The 22,924-nt window shown below is 36.9% G+C and overlaps 1 protein-coding gene across 1 annotated transcript; it reads left to right on the top strand.

Moving 5' to 3' along the window:
- The first annotated feature begins 16,932 nt into the window (after window positions 1-16,932).
- On the top strand, window positions 16,933-18,167 carry LOC6052673 (inactive hydroxysteroid dehydrogenase-like protein 1). Its single transcript, XM_001868868.2, has 4 exons — window positions 16,933-17,127; window positions 17,196-17,429; window positions 17,515-17,960; window positions 18,024-18,167. The coding sequence occupies exons 1-4, from the start codon at window positions 16,986-16,988 to the stop codon at window positions 18,105-18,107; spliced, it is 906 nt and encodes a 301-aa protein (XP_001868903.1). The 5' UTR covers window positions 16,933-16,985; the 3' UTR covers window positions 18,108-18,167.
- Window positions 18,168-22,924: the final 4,757 nt, after the last annotated feature.

The raw sequence follows: 22,924 nt of genomic DNA, 5'->3' as shown, positions 1-22,924 counted from the left end.
TAACAAAAAATACGAATTGTTGGGTTCCCGAGAAGACGGAAATAACTTGGGATTAATATTTTTGATATTTGAAAATACTAGGCAAATAACATTTAATGTTATGTATCACAAGATTTGTTATTAATCATAATGATTTTTTTGTTTTTGGATTGTTCTTGTAATAACAGACTTAAACATTTTTCGAACAAGTCTTTGTTATTACACAGTCCAACAAGATTTTGTCTCTGAGACGAGTATATGTGTTCGTAGTAGAATTTTGCCTGCTGAATCCGAATCCGGGTCCAGAATTGCTCCAAATGGTCCCAATTTTGAGATACACCCGTTTGAAATGTTAGTTTAGGCCAAAATTAGCTACTTTGTTGACTATTTTACAAAAGAACTATTGAATAAACAACTAAACCAATACATGTATCTTATAGTTCACGTTTTCCCCTTTCTGAAACACCCCTGGTTTTTAAAATGTGATTGTTTCTACGCATATTTATAGCCATTTCAAAATTATATTTTCAGTTGGTTCTCATTCAAGTTTTTCCAACTTGCATGCAAGTCAAATTCTAATTTTAAAATGGCTATAAATATGCGTAGAAACAATCAAATTTTAAAAACCAGGGGTGTTTCAGGAAGCGGAAAACGTGAAATTTAAGATACATGTATTGGTTTAGTTGTTTATTCAATAGTTCTTTTGTAAAATAGTCAACAAAGTAGCTAATTTTGGCCTAAACTAACATTTCAAACGTGTGTATCTCAAAATTGGGACCATTTGGAGCAATTCGGGACCTGGATTCGGATTCAGCAGGCAAAAATCTACTAGAAACACATATTCTCGTCTCAGAGACAAGAAACATTTGATTTTTTGTTGAACTGTGTTATTTTTTGTTATTTTAACAGCTAATCCGAACATCCCAATAACAGTTGGAGGTATTCTTTCATAACAAAAAATGTTATTACAAAGTTGTTTTGGCTTTCAACCAATATCAGACCAATAACAAATTTTGTTATGATAACATAAACTGTTATTAAACTCTTATTCAAAAATTGATTTTTCAAGAAGATTCCATAACACTTTCTGTTATTTTAACAGTATTTGTTATTGAAATGGCATGCATTTTGTTATTACCATCTACCCAGGTTTTAAAATTTCAGCGATAAATAGTCGCATAGCAAAAAGGGATTTTTCCGTAAACCTACTTTTTCTGAAAACTCTTGATCATAACTTACAACTTTACTGAAGATACCAAAATCGATCATAAAATTTCTTCTCAAGATACAGATTTTCGAATATTCACATGCCTATATGCCTTGTATGGAAAAAATAATGATGCAAAAATGGCTCCTTTCGTTATATGTTTCAAATATGTTTCATTTAAAAGAGAGAAAAAAAGACTGGAAATTACAGAATAACTCTCATGATTTTGAACCAGATTCGCAACAAAACAAAAAAAAACAAATTTCCCAAGAATCGCCTGCTGCGATCGGCTTCCACTCTGTGCGCGCAGGGAGTGATGAACGAGCTCCGCGAGTGAACTCAACGTGACGAAGGCAATATCCGTGCAGCAGGGAGATGTTGTTGATTTAATCTCCCCGGCCAATAATAACAATCTCAGTGGTCTTCACGCGGTGACATGGCAGGATTCGGGTATCCCGGCAGCAGCAGCTCTCGCGGGGCGATGGCGAAAAAGGGGGGTTTATTAACTCATCAGGAATGTTTTTTGATGTAAATGTGGCGCTTCTTGATGATTGTTTTTTCGATCGTCGGTTTGAAAAATGATGTTTGAGTTCGTTCATCTTGGGAGGTTCGGGAATTGGTTTTGTTTTGAGGGATTTTTTTTTCTGGCGAATTACAATTGCATCCAAGTAGGTCACTTTTCGGGGAACAAAGTAGCAGTTGCACTTCCAATTATCGACCCCCGTAATTGCAACTCTGGACGCAGTGAAACCATTCGAAATTGTTGATTGCCGTTGCAAGGAGCAGAGTGCAATAAAAACTACTTTAATTATATCCCCATCAAAACCTTCCTTGATTGAGCAATCGAAGCCAAATTAACACGTTGGGCGCGGGTTGATTGGTAAATTTTGTTCCACTTCGTTGGGATATTACGACTAGGTTGAATAAACAATGGGTTGGTCGAAAAAATTACAACAAAAAAGGCATTGAATCCGTCGAGAAGAAGTCTGAAACAGTTGAAAATTTGACATAAATTATAAAATTATTATCCACAACCAAGGATTCCAAATCGATTCGCTAATTACCAACCTAATATCTCGAAGACCTCTTCAACGGCACAGCAATCGGTGCAGTTTCCCAGGCAGAAGTGGACGTAGCAGGCCACCACCCAACGATTTTTAAATCGCTTCATTTTTTCCATAGCCTACCTGGTACTGGTCGTGATCTGTGGAAAGAGGTGCCCAAGGTGGTGTGATAATTACATCGTTTCCAAGTGTCAACAGCATAAATATTAGAGTATGTGCAACAGGTGTCTCTTTTTTCAAAGGGGTTAGAGAAGCGGTTTGAAAGTAGTCATTCTAATTTGTTTGAACTTCTTTGATCGCTTTTTGTGTGTGGTCTGTGGTTGGCTTGTGGGGATGATGGGATTTGAAGCAACAGGTGGGTGCGTGTTTATTTCAAGTTGTTTTGCCTTAAACGTGTAATTTTGCTTCCGAGGACCGAAATAGAACACGACGGTGCTATAGTACTTAATAATTGAGTTGTATTGAACCTGAATACATCACGTTTTAAATATAACACATTACATTTTGTTCTCATTTTTTATTTATTGTCTTGAAATATATTAAAGGTGGTGATTGTTTGTTATTTAAAGCAGCATTAACTTTTGAAGTCACTCATTGCGTAATATATCGATAAAGTTTTCAGAAGATCAATTTAACATAGGGAGACAATATTTGTATTCAATACATTACTTTTTCGCTAAGATATTGCTAATCACGTTTCTCCTTCGCTGTGAGTGACAGGAGATTATCGCCGCCAAACAAAAAACAAAAAATCAAATTATTCGCTCAACAGCTTTGCCTTGACGTTCTCGATTGCGAGATTCCTACTTGAAACTTGGTGTCCGAAGGCTTGATTGTTAAGGCAATTGCAAACCCTTTTTTAACACCTCAGCTTCCATCCACCCCGGGATTCGAACTGACGACCTTTGGATTGTGAGTCCAACTGTCTACCAGCGACTCTACCGAGACAGGACCCAGGGAGCATTATTTGGACATTTTTTGGACTTGAGGACGAAATTACATACAAAAAAAAATCAATAATAAAAATAACAAGCAGATTTTTGTCTCAAGAACTCCTTTCGGGTATTTTTTTCCGCCGATTTTTTTGACGTGGAACAGCAGGATTTTTTTTTAATTATGACCTTATTTTTTTTTTGTTTTTATTTTTATCAACTATTGATCTACTATAAATTTTATATAAAAAAAATAATAGAAATCGAGCAGATTATTTCGCAAAAATAATTTATATTTTCATTGATGGATATGTAAGATCAAGACTGCTAACATAATTTACTTTGACTTGAGAAAGACAACAACAAAGCGTTTTCTAAAACATGACTTAGGTAATTTTTTATTCTTCAGTTTAAAGTTAAATGTTTATATCAATATGAATGATTAAAATGTAGAAAATCAAAAAAAATCATATTAAAGAAAATTTATTAAAGAATAAGAAATAGGAATATTGAAGTAGTTTTATGACTCAAATATTTCGCTGAAACCAAACTTTTGGTGGCTATATCTTGAAAACGAGGGCATTTATTGAAAAATCTGTGCAGTACTTTTCGATTGAAAATTCAATTTACACATAAAATTGGTCAACAAAAAAATATGTTTGAAATTTCATTTGTTTCCAAAAATCACTATTTTTTGCGAGTTTTTTTTCCCTTTAAACATATCAAAGAATCTCAAAAAAAAAAAAAAAAAAAATACGGATTTTGGAAAATCGAGTTTTAGCATAAGCATAGGTGCCCACCCGCAGTTGCTACTCCGTTATTGACCAGGACCTCCAGAAGTTACATCCACGAGCCGTGGAAGATGAGTGGGTGCTATCTTTCCTCGCTTCGCAACTTCTCAAAGGCCCCTATCATGCTGATCAATACCAGCGCCGGGGATTTTGGAAAATCGAGTTTTTGTAAAAAAATTAATTAAAAAATCTGCAGATTAATCCAAACATAGATCTACGGTTTTTTCTCAAAATTTATTTTCCCTAAAAGAGCACTCAGTAAGCAAAGTCTAAACGAAGAAATATGTAACCTCCTTGCAAAGGCTTATGAATTGATCTCATTTGAAAGGTTCTCCAAATCTCTGAATTGCAAATGTAACATCCTGGAACAGAACTGCTAAATTCTAATAAAAACACAAATTGAACTGAATTGAAAATCTGCAAATTATTCTACCGTATACATTTTTTTCTGAATAGTCCAAAACAATACAACCCGAGCAGACGGCAATAACTTGGGAATAACATTTTTTGATATTTGAAAATACTGGGCCAATAACATTTTATGTTATTTATAACAAAATTTGCTATTCGTCGTTATGATTTTTTTTGTTATTGGATTGTTATTGTAATAACACACTAATAACATTTTTAGTTATTTTTCGAACAAATCTATGTTACTATTTTTTGTTATTTTAACAACTAATCCGATCACCCCAATAACAGTTGGAGTTATTCTTCCTTAACAATAAATGTTATTCCAAAGTTGTTTTGGCTTTCAACGAATGTCAGGCCAATAGCAAATTTTGTTATGATAACATAAAGTGTTATTGAACCCTTATGCAAAAATGGATTTTTCAAGAAGATTCCATAACACTTTTTGTTATTTTAACAGTATTTGTTATTGAAATGGCATGAATTATGTTATTACCGTCTGCCCGGGAATTGGACAATTAATCGGAAAATTTCATGCAAAGTAACAGATTTTCGGATATTTATGCTCCATGTATGGATACTAAGGTGCCCAGAAAAAATGACCCCCTGCTCCACAAGCGGAAAACGGTTTTTCGGGTTATTTTAAGCATCTGTGTAAATTTAGAAAGAAATTGGTTGAGATTAACCCATTGATACCCGAGCCCGAAGTTGGCAAAAAAAATGTTTTTCATACAAAAATGACTTTTTTAAATCGCTAATAACTTTTCAGGATCGAGTTTTACAGCTTTGGTATGTTTTACAAAGTTGTAGAGCATTAAATTTTCAATAAGAATCTCACTTTTGAACATATTTCAATGGAAGGAGCGCACCGTGCAGACCAAACCGTAAGAAACTTAGGTTTTCCATACATTTTTTCGATTTTTCCCATACAAACTTCACTTCCGAGTATCAATGGGTAATTGATGACCGATTTTGCTCATATTTGACCCAGAGTCCTAAAATAGGTCAAGGAACAATATTCAGCTTGTGAAGCGAGGTTTTGAGAAAAAGTCCCATATTCTGGGCACCCTAATGGATACCTGTCAAATTTGTATGGGTGAACCAATGACACAAAATAGCTTACTATCAATGCAGTATCAATCGACGCCAAATTTGGAATGATATAAAGCGTACCCAATTTGAATGTATGTATGAAGCATGCAAAATTTTGCTTCATTTGATACCCATGTTGCAAATTTTGAAAATTTTAGTATTTTAGAAAAAAATACTGTGATTTGTGAAAATTATAATTAAAGCATTTAAAAAAACTCTTATAAAGTGAAAAAGCATACCTAAATTAGCTTCGTTTGATACCCATATTGTATATTTTAAAAATCTGAGTATTTTCGAAAAAATGCGGTAATTTGTGAAAATTTTAGCATTTTCCAAAAATACTCTAATAGTTTGAACAAGCACACGATATTTATACCTTGAAAATAACTATATTTTCATAAAATACATCCTTTGTGAAAGCATTGAAAATTTATCATGATATTTTCGAATTATTCGATTTTAGAAAAATTTAAAAAATAAATAATCGTTGGGGTGCCCAGAATATGGAACTTTTTTCCAAAACCTCGCTCCACAAGCTGATTATTGTTCCCTGACCTAGGTGAAATATACCATTTCCAATCAAACACCTATCTTCGTCATGCGGAGAGTTTGATGCTCGATTAAAGCTCCAAAAATACTATTTAGGCTACAAACTTACCAGCAACAGCACCGCCTCGAATCAGCACGCAAATGTATGCCATTTACTGGCCACAAAGATCAAATTTAATGCAGTTTTGATCACAATTTCTATTTTGCGAGACCATTTCTCATCATTTTGTTGGCACACACAGTGACACACGCAAGACTGCTTAACGAAAGTCGCCATCAATATCTTTTCACTTTCGCTTACTTTTTCACGGAGCTTTCAATACAAAACTGCCCCCAACTTTCAGCAACATGTTTTTTGCACATTAGTTAATCACTCACATGAAAAACAAGCCCGAAAAATGTAAATAATTAGCAAGCAACATCAAAAAAACAAACGCGCAAAGTCTTTTGACGTTTCAATTTTGACTACCCATTCTAATCGAAGGCTGAAGAAAACCGAGCGAGGAGCTAAGGCAAATAAAGAACAACGGGTGGCCACCAACATTTCTTTGAAACTTACGTTTTTAATAACTGGGCAAAAAGTAAGCTTGATCCACGAGAACAAAAATTACGAAATTCCATACATTTTTGGCAGGCTGCTCAAACGAAACCATAACAACGTTTTTGCCTAGGTATTTAAAAACGTGGGTTTTATAGAAAACCTGGATGTATGGGTATCAAAAGATCGGAAATTTAATGCCCTTTCCGATGCCATATAGGTTGATTTGTGAATTGTGGACCGGTTCGGATGCCGGCGGATTTTCCGACGACGTAAATCCGGGTTGGTACCGAATTCTAACGAAAAATCTATTCTATCGATACAAAGACCCCCAAAACGGTGTTATTCCTACTCCAAAATGTTTATTTAGCAATTCTATGGTAATATATTGACATTTAGTTAAATTGAAAGTTTGCAAAATTAAGTTTAGAAATGTTACCGTCGGTTTAAAAGGTCGGCTTTGTTTACGCTCCCGCGATTTCGGTTAATTTATTAATCAATTTCAATTTTTCATTACTTTTTCCGGTAAATACGACCTTGGGGCCGTTGGATCGTCGCTGGGATTGTGGAGTCTGGTCGGAGCTGCTTAATTTGCAGAGGAAATTGACTCTTCTCCCTCTCCGGGAGGCGAGCTGAGTTGAGGTTAGGATGTCGAACCGGCGCTCGAACACTGCCAAGGCAGGGAAGGAGTCGAAATCGAACGGTGACGTTGCCCAGCAACTTGAAGAGATCTCAGCTAAGCTATCCAAGCTCGACGAACTGGAGAAGCTGAACCGGGATCTGCTGGGGCAGTTGCTCAAACTTTCGCACAGAGTGACCGAGGTCACCGTGGAAAATCGACTCCTGAGGCAAGAGATCGAGGACTTGAAGCAAGAGCGGTTGCAGGAGGAGGTGCTGATCAAGGGCTTCAAGCTGCAAGGTGCGGAACACCACCAGGAAGTCTTTCACAAGGTCTGCGAGGTGATCGGGGCTGACGTGGCGGAGAACGTCAAAGAGGTTCGTCCGCTGATCTTCAAGCAGAACCGGAAGACAGACGCAGTGCTGGTGAAGTTCTGGAGGGTTGGTGACAAGCACCAGTTCATCCAGCGAGTGCGGGCTCTCAAGAGGCCCATCACACCCGGCGACTTGAACATCAAATCGATAAACAAGTTCGTCTTGATTCAGGACCATCTGACGCCGGAGAAGCAGCGTGTGCATCGGCTGACTTGGGAGCTCTGCAAGCTTGGGCTCCAGAAGCCTTGGTTCTACAAGGGTTCTACCTGGGTCACCCACCCCGAAACCCAGAAACGACTCCGCGTTGCTGATTCCAAGGACGTCGACGAGCTCCAGTTTCTTCTGGTCACGCAAGGGAAAGTCAACACAAACTCCAACCTCGACAATCAGGTAACGGTATCAGACGACTAAATGGAAGATATTGAGCAATATTTAGACTTTCAACATAATAACAAGTATTTTGACAAAATTGACGATTACGACAGGGAATTTCAGAACTTTAACGGTATCTCAATTTTACAAGTCAACACGAGAAGCATTAACAAGATTGATCGATTTGACAATCTTAAAACTCAAATCTCAAAATTAATTTTTAAGCCTCAAATTATTGTTGTCAGTGAAACGTGGATTCCTATTAATCTAATTCAACTTTACAATATTGATGGGTATGAGTCGTTTTTCTCGTGTAGACGCGATGGACGGGGAGGGGGATTAGCTGTTTTTGTCTCAAAAAAACTTAATTTTTCTGTTACTGTAAATCAAGAGGTCTTTTCTAATTCTAACTCTTTTCATTTTTTGCAATTAATAGTTACTGGTTCTTCTAACAAATCACTCATTATTTCTGCGTACTATAGACCCCCAGATGATACAATTTTAACTGATTTCTTGCAACATTTAGACAATACTTTAGATTCCGGTGATTCTGCACATGTAGTTGTGGGAGATATAAACATTGACTCTAATTCCTCTTCAAGGAAACTCGATAAATATTTGAATATAATTTCATCCTTTGGTTTTGCAATAACAAATACTAACTTAACGCGTCCATCTAGCGAATCAATCATTGATCACGTTTTGTTTAACTATCATGATAATTTTTCAATAATCAACGACACCATCTATAATCCAGACAGCGATCATAATTTTATAATTTCATCTATCGATTTCACTCTTAATAACAATCCACCTGATATTAGATACAAACTTCATACTAACTATACTAAATTGCAACAACTTCTTGAAATGAGATTCAGCCCAGCTTACATGGGTAACTACGAAGATCCTAACGCTTTTATGACTATTTCATTAATACCTTGACCAAATCTATATCGGAGAGTACAACTAAATACTTAATTAAAAATAAAACTTCTGCTTGTCCATGGGTCAATGATAACTTACAGTCTTTATACAACTCATCTAGGAATCTAAAGAAAAAGAAAAATAAGCTTTTATCTCAAGGTAAAAATGTAGATCACATCGAAATCAAAATTGAAGCTCTTTCTGATAAAATTAAAAATTGTTCAAGCATATTATATCAAAATTACTATACAGATAAATTTTCTGGTTCAAAATCCACTAAGGATATTTGGAATAACATTAACGATGTTCTTGGTCGAAAACATAAAGATAAAATACCTAAAACTATGACTAAATTAACTGATTCAGGTGTGAAAGTCACAATTGATAGCCAACAAACTATTGCAAACGAATTTAACTCTTTTTTTACTTCAATTGGCAAATCATTAGCAAATAACATTCCTAAAACTTTGAACGATGATATTAATAAATTTCGTATTTTGAAAAACTGCCAACGATCTTTCAACTTAGAGCCTACTAATGAATACGAAATAATTAATCTTATTGATTCTCTTAGTAATAACACTAGTTGTGGACATGATAAAATTTCTGCATTTATTTTAAAAAAAGTAAAGTTAATTATTGCCCCAATTCTCACTAACATTTTAAATTTATCTATGGTTAATGGTTTCTATCCTGATCCAGGGATGCCAGGTCTGGTGGAAGTCGAATCCGTAGACTTGTTAAAAAAAATCCAGGTGGTTGGTGTCTTGGGAACCCAAAATAGTTTTCTTTTTAAAGATTTTTTTTACTAAAATTGAATTAAGGTTTTATCAAGATCAACAAAAAATTAATTTCAAATTTCATGCCTAATTTTACTAAACTATATTTCTAAAGTTGTGCTACTGTACATAAACTACAAAATATAAATGATTTTTGGAAAATATGTTTTTTCATGATTTTATGTGCATATGTCCGTTATGATGGTAATGATATATTGTGCCGTGACAGAATGACGTTTCTTTTTTTCAGTTTTTTGCAGAAACTCGGAAATTTCAAAGAAAACATCCTCAATATTTTTACAGATTCGGAAAGTAAATTAATTTGCCATGAGACATTGGGCTAAGGGTTTAACGTTTCGGTTGCTGTTCTACGTTCGTGTTTTTCGACGAGAAATTTATTCTATTTTCTGGATATGATATGCTTTGGAAAAATGGTTCCTGACCACCGGATATATTTCAGGATTCCGAAGGTGGAATCACAATATATATTTCGCCATTAAATCAAGTTTAAAAATTTTCTATACTAGCCCGGAGAATGTGTCTTATAAACACAAGGAAATGCATTTTAAAGTTGAGTTCATTGCACTCCTTTTTTCAAGACAACTCTGATTTTTTATTACAAAAAAATATTTACCATAATTTGTGAGGTACCTTATTTAGAAGCAAAGGCAACATTAACATTGAATTTATGTGTATTACATGAAAAAAGGCCACATTTTTATTCCCATCATTGTTATATAATTTGATAAACCTTCATATTACATATAATATTACTAAAATGACATTTGCAACGTTTTCAAGTGGTTTGTAAATAGCCGAAAATTTTTATCTTGCGAATGAACCATCCGATTGATTTGATGTTTTCGGCTAAGATTTTCATATTTTTTCACTTTTTGTCACTAAAACTTGATTTGCAAAACAAAAACACAATTTTATTTATTTTTTATTTTTCGATATGTTTAAGGAGTTTAATGTTTAATTTATAACTCGCTTAAATATTTTTTGCCTATTCTGGAAACTTCTGCAAAGTTAGCATTTGATGTCCCCTAAAACATATCAGAAAATAAAAAATAGTGATTTTTGCAAGTCATATTTTAATGACAAAAAGTGAAATAGAAAATCACTAAATTTTTACCGACTACCATATTTTTCAGTGTCGTCCTTATCCATACCTACAACTTTGCCGAAGATACCAAATCGATCAAAAAAATTCCTTCCAAAGATACAAATTTTTGAATTTCCATAAATCATTTTTGTATGAACAGCTGCCAAATATGTATGGAAAATTATATGGACAAACTAATGATGCAAAATGGCTTCTTTGGGCATACCGAAGGCACCAAAAAAGTTTCAGCCGGATTAAAAAATACAAAAAAAATCGAATGACCGAAATCTCAGAGAATTGCTCATTTTTTTTTTTTTTTTAATGCTCTGGGCATACAAATGTCTCGAAGCAAATTTGGTTGTAGTAATTTAGAAATATAGAAATAATAAAATTTATAAAAAAATTTATAGATGGTTTGAAAAATATTTTTCCTTAGCTTTGTTTAAAATCTAAATTTGATTTCACGAATAAAAAAATAAATAAGAAAAATCACTTTAAATTTTTTTTAATGCAAAAATTAATAAAAAAAAGGTGTAGGTGGTTATGTTCTACATGATCAATATGACAAAGAACTTTGTACACAACTCCTAAAAAAATATTCAATTTTTTTTATATATTTTTGAATCATTGCCTATTTATTTAATCCTAAATAATTTATTCCAATTAAATGTTTTCAATATTTGGTACCTCTGTGGAAATAAATTGCCAAAACACCGAGAGAACCTCCCAGAGTGAACCGGCCACTCCGGGTGTGGCCAATCCGGTCAAAATGGCCATTTTCATTACCAGTTTCAAAAACCATGAATTTTGATACCCATATTGCACCAAGTCGCATGGTTTGATCAATGTCCCCCCGGTAGAACCTTCCCCAGGGCACTGGCCACTCCAGGCTGTGGCAAATATCCTATAAATGTGGTCCCAACCCCATTGTCCCAAATCATTCTGGTTTTCCGGTGACCGTCCTAACAATCTTCATTAGAACAGAATTCCTCCCAATTTGGTGCACACACTGTGTTTTTCAATGTGTCCGTGTGTGTGTGAGCATTAAAATTACCACCGTGGATCCGTCTTTAACGAAACCTCCGTAGGCACTGAAATTTTCTGAGGCTAATTGCTAGTTATATAGGGGAAATATACCCATTTTAATCACTCTAAGCCGTTCGACCAATTCTCATCACTTTTGCCGTTTTTCGCTATTAAATCAACATTTTCAGATGTATCAACAATGGAGAGTTGCTTGCTCACTCTTATTTGAGCTATTTATTACTTTGGAACAGTCAAAAACACTTTATGAAAGCTGTAATTCATGATCAAAGTGCTGATAGGCCGATAATAGAAATAGGCTGAGAAAGGGTATAGTTCCCCTAGTTCGCATTAAAAGTGTGGCAACATGGTGCAACATTCTCGCGTGACAGTTCCCAAAAGCAGGAGACAAGGCAAAATTTGCTAAGTGCTCTAAGCCAATCAGTAGCCAGGATTTTTCCTGCAATAATTTTTTATGTTTATCTTAATTTTTTAATACTTTAACAAAGTTTTATCAACTTTCTGAGGTAGTCTTTTTGCAATTTAAGACTTCCCCTTTCGTTTGGTGGATAAAGCATGCAGATTGCTTGAATTGGGTGGAAGATATAAGCGTTTAAACAATTACATAAATCGTTACACTTTCGCTTCGCGAAATTTTGGATTGACACCCGTAGACAGTGCCCTTAGGACAAAGTTCTTTGTCAAAAATCAGATTCAATGTTAGATTTTTTTAAATTGTATTTTTAAATTTCATATCAATTTAAAGTAGGGAATAGAAACTAGAAATTAAATCATCGATTTGAAAATACTGCAACAAGAAAACTGGGCTAGGGATTTTTTATCAACCTGTTTACTACTCCAATTGCAATTTTTAAATCAGAATTCTTTAAAGCAATAGGCAAACATTTGAATTTAAAATCAATTCATCAAAGTGGGGCGCCAAATTGATGCTTCGCCAAGGGCCCCTTGGACCCAAGGTGCATCCCTGAAGAAAAGTAACATTTTTCGTAGAGCAAATGTTACTAAAAATGACCTCATGAACACTGGGAAAAATATGTGGAATTTCTTAGAGAAAGTTACTCAAAACCCTATACAATATTCCTACTCTCAATTTTTGTTAAAGGTTTTGATCCGGTGAATAACTTTGTAGAACATCGCAAAGCGCTAGGAGTTGATTCCGAAAAGAAACAGGGTGTTTTGGGATATTTTTTTGTTTCTTGGGCCCAATACACACCACATGTTCTAATTTCAATCCAAATTTGCCTTTTAACTCAAGTTTAACTTATGTTACGATTTTGTTTTAAATTATTTAATAATGTTTTATTTACACCAACAGAATTATTTTTCAATCATCGACTTGACGTGACCTCAACCCACTAGATCGATTACTTATCTATAAGCTTCCTTGGATTTAAGCCATCGCCTCATTTCTCCTAAACGACTTTTCAATTTAACGATCCTCAAAACTACTTGTAAAACAGATTGTTCAAAACGTTTTCCTAAAACATTTTTATCACGCAAAAATATAATTTCACGTCCTTCATACAATTATCAGCCGGTATGAAAATCCGTAGATTTTGGAGATCAATCCGTAGATCCGTAGGAATGGCTGAAATCCGTAGATCTACGGAGAAATCCGTAGATATGGCATCCCTGTCCTGATCAGTTAAAAATAGCTAGAGTTACACCTATATTTAAATCCGGATCCAATTTACTTTTTAATAATTATCGTCCAATATCTGTTCTTTCCTCAATAAATAAAATTTTCGAAAAGATCCTTTTTCAAAGATTAAATCACTTCTTAATTAGCACAAAATTCTTTTGCACTCAACAGTATGGGTTTAGACAGAAATCTTCTACAACTAACGCAGTAATTGACTTAGTTAATAAAATTCAACGCCACTTAAATGATAAGGAGGATGTGCTTGGACTGTTTTTGGATTTATCTAAAGCTTTTGACACCGTTGATCATAATATTTTGTTAGCTAAACTTGAACGGGCTGGTGTGCGTGGTATTCCTCTAGATTTGTTTAAAAGTTATCTATCTAATAGATCCCAGTTTGTAAGTTTTGATGGTATTAAAAGTAATATTAAATTTATTGATGTAGGTGTTCCACAAGGCTCGGTTCTTGGACCATTATTTTTCATAATTTACTTAAATGATTTAGCATTCCTATCTCTTAAAGGTAAATTGAAACTTTTTGCTGACGATTCTTCTTTTCTGTATAATAACAAGTCTGCTTCCGTAAATGATAAAAACTTGCACGATGATCTCAAAACTCTTGTTGAATATTTCCGAATTAACAAATTAACTTTGAATATTAATAAATCAAATATAATTAATATTAAAAACTCTAATCGTTCCATTCCAAACAGATTGACACTAACTAAAAACAGTTTCCCTGATGTTAAAGTCATAGATGAATGCAAATATCTTGGAATTATCTTAGATAACAGACTTAATTGGTCACCTTATATAAATTCATTATTACTAAAGCTTAACAAAATAACTGGAATCATTTATAAAATCAAACATAAATTACCTTTTAGCGTCCTTTTGTTAATATATCATTCATTGTTTAGCTCTCATCTTTCGTATATAACTGCTGTTTGGGGTAACGCATGTAACATTCTTATTAACAAAGTTCAAATTGCTCAGAACAAATTCTTAAGAATAATCTTTAACTTGCCAATCCGTAGTCATTCCGTTGATTTGTACACTAAATTCAAAAATATTTATCCTGTAAGAGGCATTTACATCATTCAATCATGCTGTTTTATTTATTCATGTTTAGCAAATCAAACTCATAGTAATACAAAATTTGAACCCTCCACTCATAATCATTTTACAAGAAACCACGATTCATTACAGCGTCCCAATGTTTCAACTTTAGCTGGCGAACGAAGTATTACGTTTAAAGGTGCTCAATTGTATAACTTTTTTTCAAACAAGTTTGGTGATTGCTTAAGCCTATCTATTTTCAAAAAACAGCTAACCAATTTCCTGTCTGAACCGGCTATCCTAGAGAAACTTCTCAAAACCTACGATTTCCAGATATAATAATTTCTTTTTTTTTTCTTTTTTCTTGCTTCCATTTCGTAACTGAATTGAACTGATACTGTTGCTCTGCTTGTTCTTTTTTATCCTTGAATTATTTGATCCTGCTTTGCCTTTTCTTTCTTTTATTCCTTTTCAGATGATTCAGCCAGGAGTGTAGGAGTCCAGCTCAACCGAGCTCCTCGCGAAGATGGAGCTCTGGATCCAACCGTGTTATTTGTATTTTGTCACTCATGTATTTATGTTTTGTATTATGTGTTTACAAAAAGAAGTAGGTTTTTGGTGCCACTGCTTTGGTGGCTTTTCCTGCCTTAAAAAAGTAAGTTTCATAAAGAATTTCCAGAGTTATATAAACTTTTATACTAAGTAGTTTGTAAACTTTATATTCAATCCAAATTATTTTTTTAATCAGTCAAGGATGCCTATGTGGAGTTGGGTGATTTGTCAACAAATAACATTATTTATGTTAATTTTTCGAAAGGTGTACAAACTTTTTTTGCACCTTTTTTATTTTTGTAATGGTATTTGTTATATAACTTTTTATAGAAAACATCTTTTCATGAGCTTTTTGTAGCAAAATGTTCAGCATGAGTTTCTGAACAAAACGTAGTACTAGGTTTCTGTCAAACTTTAAATTGTTAAATGTTTCATCACAAAATGTGCATGGTGCCCAAGGGGTGTAAATACTTTTTTTTACATACTGTATGTTCGATAATAAGCTATCCCTTAATGCTTACATACTCAAAATTCTCAAAAATGTTTAGATATTAATTTGACGAGCATTTGAAAAACCTATCAAAGTCACCCCGGGCTATCACAGTTACCCCAGTTTACGGTACTGGCTACACAATAATTTACAGCCAAGTTTGACTATTCTCGCAAATCAGACTGATGCTGCAATTTTGGAAAAAGAAAACAACAACTTCCTTGGTTGCTGTGCACCTTTAACCCTCTACTGCCCAAATTTTTGTTTCGAAAATATTTATTTTTCCCGTGTTCAGGAGGTCATTTTGAGCAACTTTTGTTCTACAAAAAACTTTACTTCTCTTGTTTTATGTTTTTCTTGTTTTATTTTTAGTATTTTAATTTGCATTTATCTTGTTTAGTTTATGTTTGTTTTTGGTAGTATTTGGCCTATTCTACCATCTAATATAATTACATTTTGCCTATCTAATTTTTTCACGTTTTTACAGTCATTTTTTCAATTTTTTGCATGTTTTTCACATTTTCTGCTATAGAATGGCACCATCATTATTTAAATTGCGAAAAAATGCGTAGACGCATAGTCTGGGACACTACAAAAATTACTGCATACTTCTTTTTACTGAAAGTATAGGAAATGTTAGTAAAAAACACAGCCAAAGTTGACCCCTAAAAAAAGGACATTTTTTAAAAACACTGGCTAAGTCACATAAAACAAGTTAAACTCCCAACCCTGATATTTTCTAAAATTTTAAGAGTTCTTCTTTCCAATGCTTTTTAAAGATCAAAAATCGGTTGGAAAATGGATTTTTGGCGATTTTTTAGATTGAAGCCCGTCTAGAGGCGGGGTTAGGTTGTAGAGGGTTAAGTTATTTTTCATTCGACTAAATTTCGACTAAACATTTAACACATCACAAGTACCTTCAACCGAAACCGTTTTACAAACGTCAAGGCAGAGGTCGGTGATAAGCTCAGCTTTCGTTTTTGCGCTCAACCGCAGCGTTAACCTTTCCAAAAGTGCCTTATTAGTTAATTATCGTACCAGCTCAATGAGCAATCAATATGAATTGATTTTTTAAAGAAGCTTTAATTTATTTACGATTAATGTTACGCCCATTCGAGATGTTAATATTGACAACAAACTCTCGTAGGAAGACGTAGAGGTGATGCACACGATTCATTCGTATGCAGAAAGAGAGATATGGAGAGGAATAGAAAAAAAACACTTAAGTCGCTAATGATCGACAGGGTTGAACTTGAAAAAAGAGATCGTTTTTAGTTGAAATGTTTTTTTTGTTGCTAACAAAATTTGATTTTAGCCTCAATTTTAAAGGTAAGGTAACTGTCAAACGCTGGATTGAAGCTTCAACCCTGAGGACCGGATTTCTATGCGGAATGCGTAGTCACTCCGGCTTTTGCTACGACCCGCTCTCAGTTCAAGTCGTCCCGCGCGCCGTACGGACATGTTTTGGTGGATCGGAGTGTACGCCACGCTGCTGTGGGCCTACAATGGCTTCCTCGAGTCGCTGTTGGCCATCGTGTGGGGCTCCATCAGGGCGGCCGTGCGCCGCGAGAAGCTGACCGAGCGTTACGGACCCTGGGCAGGTATGTAACGTGCGCCACCTTGGGAAGTCGTGAGGTCATTTTGAGGCTATTTTTCCCGTCAACAACAGTGATCACCGGGGCAACGGATGGCATTGGCAAGTGTTACGCGCAGAATTTGGCCGCCAAGGGGCTCAACATTGCGCTTCTTTCGAGGAGCAGACAAAAACTGGACCGAGTAGGCGATGAGCTGGAAAAGAGCTACGGCGTGCAGACGAAACGGGTTGTGGTGGACTTCAACGGAGGTCACCAGATTTACGAGCAGCTGCGCGAACAGCTTGCTGCGATGGATATTGGGCTGCTGGGTAAGAAGCGAAATTTTGGACTGCGAGGTTTCAGAACTGGTTTTAATAAAAAAATTTCGAATTTGATTTTGTCATTCGCATGTAGTCAACAACGTGGGCTACCTGCCCGAGCTGGCCACACTGGAGCAGCACACCGAGCAGGACCTGCTGACGGTGGTCAACCTGAACGTGGTGGCCGCCACCGTCCTCTCGCGGATCGTCATCCCCGGGATGCGCGAACGTGGCCGGGGCATCGTGATCAACATCGGGTCCAGCTCGGGCCACGTTCCGGTGGCGTACATGGCCGCGTACGCCGCGTCCAAAGCGTACCTGCACAATCTGGGACTGGCGCTGGGCCAGGAACTGCGCGGCAGTGGCGTCGAGTTCCAGGTCGTGGCCCCGTCCATCGTGCGGACGAACCTGAGCGAGCAGTACGAAAGCAAGATGCCCTGGTACGTGACCGTGCTGGACGTCGAGCAGATGGCCCGGTTTGCGGTGTTTACGATCGGGAAGACGGCGTACACTTCCGGCCACTGGCAGCACTGCTTGCAGGTGGGGAATGGAATAGATTGTTGGTTTTTTTTTGGGATTTCAATTATTGAATCTTTGTTTTAGGTTCTTTGGCAAGGACTGGTGCCCCTGTCACTGGCGGTGAAAATTGTCTCCAGGGTGCTTCACAAAGGGGCTCGGCGGTCGTAATAAAAGTTGTTTGCGTTAAAGTATTGTTTTGAAATGTTCACATTAAAAAAACTGTTCGAATATGTTTTTTTTGTTCGCTTTGAACTCCGTAATCAGCGCACGGTAGTAGGCCGTGACTCGCGACTTGCGCCGACTCCAGAGCCTACTACGAGTAGAAGATTATAAAATCCCAGCGGCGATGGTGGGAACTGTGACAGTAGACATTGGGTTACGTGTATCGCAAGTGCATTTGCACTAAATGGTCCTTGAGACACTCAAACGTAATCAAACTTCCTTCAAATCAATCCTCCAGAACGGTCGGTGACAGTTGGTCCCGGTTCCCAATACGGTTGAATTATAAATCCCGGCAAACGTGCGTCATCGTAAAGTGTTTGTTTTGCCAACCGAGGGTGCGCGAAATCTCAGTTCTTTCCGGAACCGTGAACGAAATGGAAGCCTCCGCCCGTAGCAGGCTCTGGAGTCGGTGCAAGTCGCGGGCCACGGCCTACTACCGTGCGCTGACCAGGGACTTTAACTACTCGACGGACTTCTTCTTCGGGCAGGATTTCCTGTTGGCGATCGCGGGTGCTCGACTGAACTCGACAAACGTTAGAATCAGACGCTGGTGGAACGCTTACCGGTTGGTGAGCTGCCTTCCAATGGCTGTTGTTTTTTGGAACACTTTTGATGCGGTACGGCATTGTGCCAAATTGGAAATTTTACTAAGTTGTGTGCAGGCGGTTATCGGTATTGGCATCTCCGCTTTGCGAATGACACTCTTCTTCCGGCACTACGACTCGCTGATGGCCGTTCTTCGGTACGTGAACCGAAGAAGTTTTGGAAGAATTCTTCAACCATCGCTGGGAACTCGCGCTGAAGCATTTTACCACATTCGAAGAACAGTGATTCCAGCTATTTCAATCGTGACAAGTGTTATTGCAAGCTACCAAGCCTTCGATTTTTCTCATCATCATTTTTTTAAGTTACCATTTGATATCAGACGTGACCACCCACATGTTCAAAAACTCTTCGAAAAATTGTTCATATTGTCATCACATGGCATAGGAATGCTGACAGTTGTTGTGTACCTAATTGTTTACATGGTCCTCAAAGGGCTAACGTGTGAGCTGAAGGTGATTGCGCAAACATTTTCAGTTATTTTAGAAAACACAGAAAATCGAGTTCAACGTAAGCTTGAGCTGGAACCGGGCAACTCTCGACAGCATGACTTGATGAAGAAACGCTTCTTCTGGAAGTTCGTCCAGGAAGAGTTCGGTGACTGCGTCAAGCTGCACATCGAGTTCCTAGCTTTGCTGAACCGAATTCGACCGTTTTTGAATGCCACCTTCCTGATCGTGTACTACTCAACGGTGCTGAGTCTGGCCAGTGGTGCCATCTACGTGTCTCAGATGAAGAGCATTACCCTGTTCACGGTCGCTACACTCTACTTTTGCTTTTGGGTTTCCTTCGAATGTGCCACTTTGACCAGAGCTGTGAGCGTTCTTACGGAGTCGGTAAGTTACTTTAAAAATTGAACTGCAGAGAATAAAACATATCTATAATAAAACAGCACGAATCCATCGGCTGGGAAGTGTACAACCTGGACTGGCACGAGAAGCTCGAATGGGATGATCAGTACCGGGACGAATACCGCTCCGTCCGAGCGACGATGCTGAACGTGATGATCGTGGCGCAGCAACCGCTGCGTTTGAACTGCTTTGGCTTCTTCGAGTTCACCCAGGATCGGTTCTACGAGCTGCTCAACATGGCCTACTCGATGTTCACTTTTTTCAGGAAATTTGTCTAAAATATGTTGTGATCAGCAGGCCTGAGGCTGAATTGGCCAATAGTGTTAAGAAATAACCTGAGTTTATTCATGTTACAGTTATTGACATCCAATTGTAAATTGTTAAACTTCAATGATTGATTTGTAAATATGTACATAAAAGGTAAATGTAAAATCATTAAAGGTAGAAAAAAATGCAAGTAACAAAAATATCCAATAAACGCACCGTAGATTAGGGCCTTAGGCCGATTTTTTTTCATTTTTTTCAAATATATCACAGCAATGGAAAATAATGGTTTTTGTACCCAATCTCATCTCATGTGTGGTGAGTCACCCAAAACCTCTTTTACGCAAATGGACCGACGTTTTACTTCCCCTTCTATATACTATATTTTTTAGGGGACATTAAATGCCAACTTTTCAGAAATTTCCAGAATGTGCAAAAAATCTTTGACCCCCAAACATTGCTCCGTGGACCACAGATGAAAAGTAGGAACCAATCATCACCCCTTCGCAATTTTCAAAGGTCCCTATCATGCTGATCAATACCGACGCCGGCCACGACCAGAGGTAAGACACGGGGAAGTGGATGGAAATGTTAGCCCGATACTTGAGTGATGGGACCGCTAAATCAGCTGCGTCTCCGACAAAGTATCACATGAGTTTTGAGGGGTTAGTAAGATGGGTATGAGGTCAGGATTCACTGTGGTAGGTGATGCGACCATGAGCAATTTGTTTATCGGTTGAAATTTTAAAAATCTTAGGCAGCCGGCTGCGGAAAGATACCTATCTAGGGATTTAAATATAGTATTAATTCGACCGCGATTCTCCAGAAATTCTCCGTCGGCGTGCCTTCCGAGCAACGACGCTGTGAGAAGGGCTTTTTACTCCTATTGCTATTTAAGCAATATATCAAATTGCATTTTCTGTGGTTTCCGATTAAATTATATCAAAACTTTATAGTGAGGTTTGCAATGATTTCATCGTGTTGCGGGATTTTATGACGAAATGTTCCGAAAATAGTGATCTACGAGACCGACAAAATTACGAACAAAGTAACTTACAATTTCGTTTCGAGCAGTTATTAATAAAGTGACACTATCACAAATGGTGCATTTTTATGATTGGTACATTTTTTAGCCGAAGTCGTTATAGGTAGTACTATCTTCCACGTTATATTTATAATTATCGAAAAATAAGATCAGAGTAAAAGGAGAACTAATCCGTAAAAACGACGCATGAACTCGAGTTTGACATTCTCGTTTAACGACCGGTATATTATTATTTACGCGACTTGAAAGAAGGAAAGAAAAAAAGAAGAGGGAAAGTGGGGTAAAATATTTAAAATATAAGATACATACAAAGATAAATTAAAGTAAATAGATCGATTGAAATAAATAAGTATGATTTTCCGTTTATGTAATGGATAATATAATAAATTACCTTTAATCGCAGCTGAAATATTTTTTTTTTCAATTATTAATAAATACGGGCGGGAAGAAATAGTACAGAAGAAGGAAGATAATTTTTTGGCTTAAAATTTTAAATAGATATTGAACTTTATACTAGGCAAAACTATTATTGGATGAGGATTTCACTAGATAGATAATCAGAAATGAATAGAAATAAAGAAGAGAAGATTGGACGTAAATGAGAAACATAATAAAAATGGTGAAACATTTTATATAGTAATATTTTGAATAACTTGAATAGGATTCTGTATGGATGCACTGAATTTCTATCAGTGCCGTTGGTGCTTTTTTTTCGACGCCTCGGCCGCACAACCCGTTCATAAGCGCGAAATCGAATACCTTTTTCCTGATGGCAATCACTCAAACAAAAAGTAATCCGGACAAAACACACCCGAACTTAACTGTTCGCGTCTTCTTCAAAATTTCTCGTCCTTGGTCCTTGGTTGCCCTTGGTTCACTTTTGCTTGAATTTCCACATTAACAGCCTGGACCCGATGTCTGATTTTTCTGTTACATTCTTATTGGAATTCCATATAAACTGTAACGGGAATCGCAGGCACCGGGTCCTGACTATTAAGCTACCGTTAATCCGCTATGCTACCGAAAGTCTTCTTTTTTGTTGTCATAAACTTTACATAAATGTAAAAAAAGTCACCATCCCCTATTTTCTGTTCGAACACCTCTTATCCTTAGTCAAGCAACAATTTCGACAAAGTATACCAGCAATAAATTTTGATTGATTTAGTTATGGCACCATCCAAAAACCACGTGAACACTTTATTGAAAGTCTTCATTGTTGTGGCAACTGCAAACCTCTTTTTACACCCAGGCTGTCATCCACCCCGGGATTTGAACTGGTGACTCCACCGGGAGAGGGACTCAGGGAGACGACTCCTACACTTCTAGGTTAGACCGGGACCAACATTCACACTTCCCCTTCCGACTGACAAATCTCGTCTCGAAAAATGCCACCGGGCCCGTCTGGGATCGAACCTTGGCCAACTGGGTGAGAGGCAACCACGCTTACCCCTACACCACGGTCCCGAGATTTGCCCTATTATCATATATGTAATATACGTATTACACAAACATGCAAATACTGTGATATTTGCATGCGTTTGAGTAGTCTGAAGAATGATTGTCACATCGTATATCGCATATCTTAAAATGTTGCCAAAAATTATGATATCCAGATCGAACTACATAAAAACAAATGAAACCCCCCCAAGTAATCACCACAATCTTCGCCCAGGGGAAAACCAAACAAATCCAACCCGTTTGCGAACCTTCAAAATCCCGCCTGTGCGGTCCCGGCGGGTCGGCATCCCGGCAAAGAAGACGTCAATTTTTCAACCTGACTCAAAATCGACCTCCGATTTTGAGAGAGCAAAAAGCAGCAAAAAAAATATGGATTTATGAAGCATCTTCGATAACACTTCTCACGTCGTATATTCACACCTCTTGTGGGTCTGAGGGGTCTGTGCTGCGAGACCGTGGGTTTTGGCCCATGGGCCATGGTGGTCCAACTGGAGGAGAGGGAGCCGGAATCCGAACCCGTTTGTCGCCGCCGTTCCTGGGGT

Source organism: Culex quinquefasciatus, chromosome 3 (genome assembly GCF_015732765.1).
Source record: "Culex quinquefasciatus strain JHB chromosome 3, VPISU_Cqui_1.0_pri_paternal, whole genome shotgun sequence".
Taxonomy (NCBI): Eukaryota; Metazoa; Arthropoda; class Insecta; order Diptera; family Culicidae; genus Culex; species Culex quinquefasciatus.
The sequence above is the reverse complement of the archived record's forward strand: the minus strand, read 5'-3'. Positions and strand labels throughout refer to the sequence as shown.